The sequence below is a fragment of the Echinops telfairi genome, unplaced genomic scaffold (genome assembly GCF_000313985.2).
Source record: "Echinops telfairi isolate 266 unplaced genomic scaffold, ASM31398v2 ScPeMD7_7457;HRSCAF=8495, whole genome shotgun sequence".
In the NCBI taxonomy this organism is placed as follows: Eukaryota; Metazoa; Chordata; class Mammalia; order Afrosoricida; family Tenrecidae; genus Echinops; species Echinops telfairi.
Window position 1 is genome coordinate 2,793,875 of NW_022111357.1, and position 9,685 is coordinate 2,803,559.

Consider the following 9,685-nt stretch of genomic DNA (forward strand, 5'->3'; position numbering starts at 1 on the left):
AAGAAACCTTCAAATAGGCAGCTGGGTGGGGGTGGTGAGGGGGTGAGGGGGCGGGGGGCACCGGAGGATCCAGGGAGAGTGCTCATCAAGATCCCGATTGGGGATGGGGGTGGGGGATTTTTCCAGGCCTTAAAATAGCTCTTACAACCACCACCCCACCGATAGGAGCATTCCGGATGGGGGACAACATCGCCAGCAATCAGCTTCCAGGTTGCTTCTGACTGGAGGTGGGGGAGGGTGCTAGGTGGTGAGGGGACAGAGGTTGTCAGTGTTCCAAGATGGGTCTACCCTAGGGAGGCAGGGAAATGGAAGTTTAGGGGTTCAGGAATTGGGAGGGGATAGAGCTCTGATGAAGGAGATGAAGGATGGAGGATTTCGATTAGGAGGTTGTGGAGATATTGGGACCCAGGAATCTGGCTCCAGGAGACCATACCTTGGAAGCTAGATGACCCAGCTTCAGACCCAAGGTGATATGAAGGACAGTCTTCCTAGGCTGGGGTCTGAATGACCAGGAGGCATTCCAGGGGTCTCAGGAGAGATGTGTGGCTGTGGGGCTTCTGAGTCATTGGCTCTGGTCTGAAGTCGGTCTGGCTGCCCTGCAACCCCTCTGATGGAAGGTGCCTCGGAATCCTCTAACGGGACCTTCTGGTTCAGCCTATTCATTCTAGCAGCGAGGCACCCAGAGCCAGGAGAGGAGAGGGTGCTTTCCTGGAGCAGGGAGTCAGGGCAGCCTTCAGAGCCGTCCCTGCCATTTACCGTGGGGGACTTTGGACATGTTACTTCATCTCGCTGACTCTGCTCCTTGTCATAGAATGAGCACAAGGATATGCGCCTTGAGCATTATCCTGGGGATTCTGCGAGATGGAGATGCAAAAGCACCGGGCTTTGCCTGGCACTTCGTAGTAAGCACTCAGTGAACTGTTGATGCCATTAGTATCACTGCCCGGGACTACACGGTGTGGAGCCCCAAATGAAGTGAATTCTCTGGCCTCCACTTCTGTCTTCTCCTTAGGTTTTACTTCCAGGCCGTGAGGTTGCTGGGTCCCAGTTTTATGTACCTGTAACCAGGCTCAGCCGGAGCCTGTCCCTGTCCACAGGGTCACTCTTGGCACTCAGAGCCCCACCCTGGGTGGAAGAGCTTGGCCCCGGAGGGTTGTGTGGAACAGACACCATGGACATTGGCTCCGGAAGCTCTGTTCTGGGAAAAGATCCTAGAAGGATGTCCTCTGCTGCCCCCAACTGTGATGGCTCAGTTCCCTGCAGACTGGATCCTTGGGAAGTGAAGGGGGAACACCCCTCTTGGACCCAGCCGGGCTTCCAGGCTCTTAAGTGGCTGCCCTTCCCAGGTGCCTCTGTTCCCAGTTTATCAGCATCCTGCCATTGACTGGAGCCCCACCTGCTCCCTCCTCTATGCTGGCTCAGGCTCTGTTACCTCTGACCTGCGCTGTTATAGCAGCCTTCTCTCCAGGGCTCTGCCTTTCCCTTTTCCAGTTGATTCCCCATGTTGTCCTAGAGTGACCTTCCCAAACTTCACTAGGAAATGCAGAAGGACTATAAATCCTGGTGGGACTTTAGCAAAGCCATTCTTACCGGATCTCAGTTTCTTCTAAAAAATGAAGCTGAAGACACCGTCTCCCTGCCTTCTCCTAGATGGAACAGGCTCTATGTTTGTGGAGAGAAGTGAGGAGAGTGGTCAGAGATTTTGGGGTCCCGGGACATGGGTGAGTTCTGGCCCTCAGCCAAGTTGGTTCCATGTGAGACCCATCTGGTCTTAGTGCTACCGACGTGAGAGTCCCTTTTCAGTACCATGGATAGCAGCGTGCCCCTCTTGGGCGCTGGTGGGAAAGGGGAGAGGGTTCAGGAGCTGCAAGGATCCCACGAGATGCACGGGAGTGCAGTGGAAGCTGTGGCTGTATCTCCCTTGTGATGTGTTGGGATGGCTCCTGGCATCTTTGCAGATCCCAGAATTCTGGAAGCATTGCAAGCCATGTGGCCTAGTTCTTTAGGAAGGCAACAGAAAGGTTGGCAGGGGCTCAGGTCCGGTCAGGTGCGCAGCCAGCGGAGAATATTTCTCTGAGGCTGCAAGACCTTTCCTGCCACCCAGAGCATCTGGAGCTTGATCTCTGCCAGACCACCACTCAAATAACAGGAGGTGGTTGGAGGGGAGTGAGGAGTGGCACAGGATGGGGGTGCAGGCAGGCAGCCTGCAGTCTTTGGCTCTAGTCTCAGCTGCTGTGGAGACTGACCTCAAGTGAGTAGCCTCTAACTTTTCAGAATCCCTTGGCTCCCTGACCCAAGGGCCGTATTGTCTTGGACACATCTGATCAAAGAAGGTACATTTTCTCACAGGTGGACCAAAGCTTTCCCCAGCTCTGGAAGAGGAAGACTGGGTGGCAGGAATGTGAGGCTGTGGCTTATGGGGAGGCTTAGAGGTATGAGGGGGAGGAAGAATGACCCGCAGCCCCACAGAGCCGTCTGGCTTCTGACTCGGGTAAAGTGGATGTGGCAATTAGGAGCCGGGCATGAGGGAGTCTCCCCCAGTCCCATGCCCACCATTATTCTCCAGCCCTCTCTCTCTCTGTTTGTGGGTTTGTATCTCTCTGTATGCCTATGGCTGATGCCTCAATTCTGAGGGCTGTGGTCTGAAGGTAGTGTGTGTGACTTGACTTTATATGCTGGAATGCCATGTTTGCGCATGACTAGCTCCTAGTGGGACCATGTGTGACTGTGTAACCATACAGGTGACATCGCGTGTAAGGTTATTCATCGGTGTGATTGATGGCACTTGTGAGAGAGAAAGATTGATTGAATGATAGATGGATTGATTCCTGGATATGCTATTTCAAATTCCCAGAAGCCGGGATGATTTCAGAGACAATAGCCTCCTCACTCCCCCTACCACCCATTCCAAGCCCCCTACCCCCACTGAGTTCTATCCACTGGTGATGCCAGCCCTCTCAAGCCTCCCATCCCAGTGGGGTCCCTGAAAAAGAAGTAGGGCAACAAAGCAGAAGGAATAAAGTCTTTCTTCCCCCAGGCTGGGGTCTTGAACATCCCCTCCCCAGCCCACCACTGCATGTGGATGGGAAAGAGTGTTGCCAGGGTAACCAGCTCCTCTCTCCCCACTGTTTTCAGTGGGGGCAGTGCTGGGTTTCTTGCCCCCAATCTCCCCCCATATCCCTGTAGGCAGCTCTGCTCTTACTTTGTCTGGGCCTCTAAGCAGTGACAGCAAACGGCTTCTTTGGTACAGTCTACATCCGGGCACCCCCCCCTCCCCATCCAGCTCCTCAGGCAGGCTGCTTCAGCAGGGGAAGTCCCAAACTCTCAACCCTTCTTCCCTCCACCCCCAGGAGGAGAGGGTGCCTAGAGGGACCACACTGCAATGCTGAGGAGGTTGCCATGGAAACCCAGGCAGGATGGTGCACCAATAGGAGAGGGGAAGTGCCCCATGTTCCCTGCAAGGCTGAGGAGTGGGTGGCAGGGCCAGAGGGAGGTGCAGACACTGGGTGGCCTGTCTCTCAGAGCCTGTCAGTCCAAGTCCTCCTCATGTCCCTCTGTCTTGCTTTCCTAACGCCACTCCACACCTCCCTCCGTGTTCGGACCCACCCAGAGAGAACGTGTAAGCTTGAAAGCTGTCAGGCTTCACACTGGGCCTCAGGATGCCGGTCTGTGAAGGGTCAGAGAGGGGGGGAGGGGAGTACCTCGAAGAGGGACAATAAACATGGGATCCTGGAGAAGCGAAGCTGTCCAGAAGAGAGAGGGATGGGACAAAGGCTGGCAGGAGAGTGGACAGGCGGGTGTCAGGAACATGGCCTGGATGAGGGGAGGCTCTGGAGCCCCAGGGCTGGGCTCTGCCTGGGGCTCCTCTTTCTGGGTTGCTTTGTCTCTGTCACTGCCCTGTGCCGATCCAGGTGGCTCAGGCTGCCACTCAGCTCTAGAGGCGGTCATCAATGCCCCTGCCTCCAATCTGAGCCGATGCCCATCCAAACGCCCCCACCCACACCCACCCCGCAAGCCTCATCTGCAAGCTGACCTTGTTCCCTCTCTGGGGCCTAGAAGGGACCACCAAGAAGCTGCGCAGCAACATCCGGCGAAGCACGGAGACTGGCATCGCGGTGGAGATGCGGAGCCGGGTCACGCGTCAGGGCAGCCGGGAGTCCACGGATGGGAGCATCAACAGCAACAGCTCGGATGGCACGTGCGTGCAGCCCCCGCCGCTGCGCCCACCTCCCAGTCCCCTCAGCCTTCTAGGGACCACCAAGCTCCCAGTTGGTTTTCCAGCCGCGATGGCCAGGATTCTTTGTGGCTCCTTTCCCGACATCTGCCTGGCCAGCCGTGGGGCCTTCCTGGCGATCCAGGCACCTCTTCCCACCGAATGCTCAAGTGGCCCAGGAGCAGAGTCCCCTCTGTGCATCTCAGGAAGGGACCCCCAGGGCCTGCCACTTACACACTACTCTGCTGGAGGGGAGGGTTCAGCATGCAGGTGGGACCTTTTGAAATGTACCACTATGGTAATGGCTTAGGAGATTGGAGGCTTCGCTGGGGGCTTGCTTGCAGCTTAGGGAAGGAAGCTGAAATGGATCAGTGTTTCCAAACTGGGGGTGGTGTCTAATAGGTGAGAAGTCAAATCAGTCCATCGGTAAACAACCAGCATCAGGAAAAGAGATCAGAAACGTGTATATCGTATGTTGTGAATACCAATGAGCATTACCATGTGGAATTTGGTTTGCCTTCTATGTAGAAACAAACCCATATTTTACCTCTTAGGCCATGACATTAAATGTCTCTTAGACTTAAGTGTGGGCTGCAATCAGAAACACTGAAAACGCACAGTGTTAGTTAGCTCTTCCCTTCCAAGTCGACCAAATGGTGGCAGTGGGATCACGCTCTCTCCTGGCCCACTGGTTCACAGTCTTAAAGTTCCGTGCCCCCGTTGTTTTAATGTTTGACCACATCTCAGTCCCAGGTCTCTAGGGCTTCCACGGAAGCGAGTTGCCGCTAGCACCCCCTGCCTCTTAGCACAGGTAGGGCATGCGCTAGCCCTTTCAGATCAGGTTCTCCATTGCCATCATCCTAGGAGGGGCCCAGGATGACTGAAGTACAGAAAGTGAGAGCCGCTGTCAGAAACTCTCATGGTGATGGAGCAGGGGCCAGGCCTTGCTACTGGGCTTTACAAAAACCTTTGTCTTTGCTAAATTGAGACTCAAATTGGACCTTCGGACAGTCTTTTTTTTTTTTTCTCCCCCATTTCTGTGTTGTTTTTAATCATTTTATTGGGGGCTCATACAACTCTTATCACAATCCATACATACATCAATTGTATAAAGCACATTTGTGCATTCGTTACCCTCTTCATTCTCAAAAAATTTGCTCTCCACGTAAGCCCCTGGCATCAGCTCCTCATTTTTCCCCACTCCCTCCCCACTACCCCCTGTCAGTCTATTTGAGAAGTAAGCATTATGTGTGACCCCCTCATGGAACACAGCATCTGGAGGGATGTAGGCACCACTGCTGCCTTTTGTTTTACAAGTGGAGAAACCAAGGCCCAGAGGAGGGAGTCTCACCTTGCTCGAAGCCATGGCCTTTAAGTGGTAGAGGAGTTGGGATTTAAATGAAGGCTGTGAGTTTTGTCCACAGTCTCTCTCGGCATCAGGCGCCTAAAATTCTGTGGCCTTGCGAGTCTGCCGTTCTTGCTTTGCCCGAGTGGGCTGAGCCTAGTGGGGCAGGGACACCTGGCTCTTTGACAACCTGGCCTCCCCACCTGGCACCAGCCATCAGCCACCAGCAGCTCCCCACCAAACTCTCCAACAGCCTCTGTCTGAGCCAGCCTCCTCCCTCAAGCCAGGCGCTGGCCGGTTTCCATCATAGACAGGCTTGGTCCATTTTAGTCCCTGGGTGGACCTGGGCAGCCTTCCCTCGCTGTCCATGCTCTGCTAGCTCCGCCCAGGTCATTTAGGACATGAACAAACTACCAAGGGCAGCAGCAACCACTCCTCTGATGGTTGCCCGTGTGCCTGAAACTTGGCGGCCCTGTCTCCACTGCCCCCAGCCTTGTCCCCCACCTGTGCTACGGATGTGGCAGGTCTCTCACCTCTCTGAAGCTCTCGGCCTTCTCATCTGCAGCATTGGGTAAGGGCTCTTCCCAGGATTAAGTGATAGAATGCATGTAGTACATTCAGCTCCATGTTGGCACCTGGTCAGCAGGCAATCCCTGTCAGCCCTTGTTACTATTTTTAGGCTTCCTCTTATCTGCCCCCTCCCTCAGCCCCCCCCCCCTGCAAGCCATCAACTGCCCACGCTTGTTGGCCAGTCATTTCGACCCTGTAATTGTGTTATTTTGGTCTCAGTTGCTGTTTTGGGTACCGCCTCACAGTATTGCCTTACATTTCTGACTGAAACTCAGTACTTGGCACTTGCTCCGGACCTGGCGGCTTCTGGGAGTCGACTTCAGCATCTCTCCATAGGGCGCAGGTGCCCAGCAGGCCCCACCTTTTAAGGACCGCATCAGAAGTCCCTGGTGCCTTAGGATCAAACGCTGTCATGAGCACAGAAAACACAGAAATAACCCCCAAGCAAACCTAGTGCGTCGAGTCTGTGCCAGGTCAGGGGAATGCTCTAGCGCAGTGTGCTCAACCTTCCTCATGCCGAGACCCTTGCATACAGTTCCTCATGTGGTGGTGACACCCCCCCCCCCCAAACCATTAAATTGTTTTCATTGCTACTTCATCACTGTAATTATGCTACTGTTATGAATGGGGTGACTCCTGTGAAAGGGTCATGTGACCTCCAAAGGGGTCTCGACCCCCAGGTTGGGAACCGCTGCTCTATAGGCTTTCCAGGGTGTAAATCTTTACAGGAGCAGACAGCAGTTTATCTCTCTCCAGCAGGGTAGCTGGTGGGTTTGAACCACCAACCTTCCAATTAGCAGCCCAGTGCTTAACCAACAGTGCCCCTAGGACTCCTTTATTGGGTTTAAAAAATTATTATTAGTTGCATTTCAAGTATCTTCAAAGTTTTATTTTGTTTTGTTTTTCCCCCTAAATGTGCAGAAATGAGTAGTTCTGGTATCTCCAGCCAGGGTGTGGAGGAGGAACTGAGGCACGGGGTTGGGGGTGGGGATGCCCAGGCACAGAGTCACTGCATCCTGCCCTCTCTGCACCCCCACCCCTCATTGCCCAGACACCCTCACACGCCCCTTGCCTCCTCTTCTAGGTTCATCTTCCCCACCACACGGCTTGGCGCCGAGAGCCAGTTCAGTGATTTCCTGGATGGACTGGGGCCAGCCCAGATTGTGGGGCGACAGACGCTGGCCACGCCACCCATGGGTGAGTCTTCCTGAGTCGGGGAGTGGGGTGAGGGGTGGTGTGCAGCAGGAGGGAGAGGTCAGAGCGGGGCCCTCACTCGGTGCCAGCCTTTCTCATCTGCTGCCCTGAAGGGCTCACAGCCACACATTCACCCCCTCTCCCACCACCTGCTATGTGCCCGCCCGGCAGCGCCAATGGCTGGTTATAAAACGGGGAACAAAGGCAGCCCCAGCATGGCTTCCATCATATTCTGCCACTGCTTTGAGCCTCTGTTGCCTTATCTGTAGAATGGGCACGGCGATGCCCTCCTTCACTCTGACAACTAACCTACAGGGCGGCCGGCAGAACCGGCTCACAGGTTTGGTTTGGATGCTTTCCCTGAAGTACTTCAATGACTCCCAAAGGACAATGTCTCAGAGGACTTGCTAACCCTCACCCAGTGGCTAGCCCCCAGAAGCCTCTTCGTCATTCTCCCACCTCTCTTCCCTGGTGGCATGGTGGCTAAGCAGTCGGTGCTAACTGAAAAGCCAGGGGTTCAAACTGACCAGCCACTCTGAGGCAGAAAGATGCTTCGATGAGGATTTCCCACCTTGGAACCTCCGTGGGGCCGTTCTCCTCCATCTCGTACCGTCGCTGTGAGTCGGAATGGACTCAGGGCCGTGGGCTTCCTCCATGCAGCTCGAAGGGCTTCCCGAAGTCTGCACTTGATCTTGGCTTCATTCTGGTTCTGTTTGTGAGCTCTCAGGTGGATCTGCGCAGCAGAAGAGGCAGCCCAGGTGCAAACAGAGCCCTGATGTGAGTCACAGTGGAACGGAATTTATTCCAAGCCAGGCCAGGCGCACAGGGGCCTTCAGAGGATCAGGGGCAGCCCCCATCTAGCTCAAAGTTAGGGTTCACTGGAGCCCCTGCTTCCAGATTTGTAAGGAGTGAGGGGTGTGGGGAGGGGGTAGGGCTGGCGGGCTTGCTTTAGCCAGCGCTGGGGTGAGGAGCAAGAAGAGCCCTTTACTTCCACCCTGCTAATGTGCCAGCGCAGCCTAGAACCTTTGGGTGTGGTGCCCTCTGGTGTCCACAGCTGGGGAAGAAGAGGTTTGCCTTTGTTACACTGGCTTGGGAAGTTAGTTAACAGCAACACCTGGAAGAGATTCAATCCGAGACCCTCCCCTGTCTCCCAAGGGGAAGTCAGGAATAGCTGGAGGGAGAGGAGTGAATTTCAGAGTATCTTCTGGAAGTAGAAAAATCCCCATCTTCACAAGAATGCAAATACAAACAATTGCATGATGGCCCGTTTTAATGTTCCTGCATGAGGTATATGATTCTGGACCCCTTTGAAGAACGCTCCTAGGGCTTCCTGCATAATTCAAAAATTCTGCTCACTTGTGTTGAACAAAGCGAGGAGTTCCCCCTAATGAAGCATTCATAGGACTCTTCCCAGCTGGATATTCTGTCTGGGAGCGTGCACTGCAGAGCGCTTGTCGCCCAGGAAGTTTAATAGGCTTCCTTCCCTCCTCTGTCCAGGGACCCCAGGGAGGAGCAGACCCTTTCTCCAAGGAAGTACTTTTGGGCCTGAGAAAGTACATCTCTTAGCACCTCTTCAAACCGGTATTCTTTAAATTGGCCAACATATGAGCGGGCTTCAAAAAGTTTGGAAACCACCCTGAGACTGGAACTAGATAATGCCCGGCTACCACTACCAACAGCTCTGAAAAGGATCCTATTAGAAGATCCTGGGAAGAGTGGGTGAAAAATGTGGGTCAAAACTCAACATCGTCCAAGAAACCAGGATTGCTGGTCAGATGGAGGCCGTTTGGACCTCAGAGACTGTGTTCATTACTGTCAGGTGTGGAACGGAACTCAAGTCTTTGTAAGAATAAACCCACCAGGCCTTGAGGACGATGTTCCCAATTAGAGCAGCCAGTCCACAGAGAGGACCACATGGCCGGCCCCACTATGAGACACAATGTCCCTCACTGACCCATAGCCTTAAAAGGGACAACACCGGAGACAGAGTGTAGGAATTGCATATGACCTGATCCCACCAACCCAAGACAAAACACTAAAGGGGTGCAACAGAACAGCAAGGGAACAGAGCGGCAAGGTCCCCAGGGAATACTGAAGGTGGACTTTGGGGCCAGGGCATGGTGCCCCAACAGACTGGACTGGAAAACACTCCTAAAGGCCAACAAGCAGTCCTTCAACTAACAACAAGCTTTTCTTTCTTGTGGTTTGTTTTGGCTTTTTGTGTCATTGGTTTGTTGTTGTTGTTTTGTTGTATATTGTTGCTTGGTTTTGCTCTGTCTTGTTTTTGTGCATATTATTAGCTCCGCACGTCTGTCTAAATAAGATAGGCTGGATGAACAATCTGGAGGAGAAAACAACAGTTC

General features: G+C 53.9%; 1 protein-coding gene across 1 annotated transcript in view; it reads left to right on the plus strand.

Annotated features, from left to right (window-relative positions):
* The first annotated feature begins 1,717 nt into the window (after window positions 1-1,717).
* Window positions 1,718-9,685, plus strand: part of RIMS3 (regulating synaptic membrane exocytosis 3) — a 16,187-nt gene continuing 8,219 nt past the window's right edge. The window contains exons 1-3 of the mRNA XM_013005242.2: window positions 1,718-1,721; window positions 4,057-4,198; window positions 7,213-7,325. Coding sequence (XP_012860696.1) covers window positions 1,718-1,721; window positions 4,057-4,198; window positions 7,213-7,325 — 259 coding nt within the window. The remainder of the gene's footprint in view (window positions 1,722-4,056; window positions 4,199-7,212; window positions 7,326-9,685) is intronic.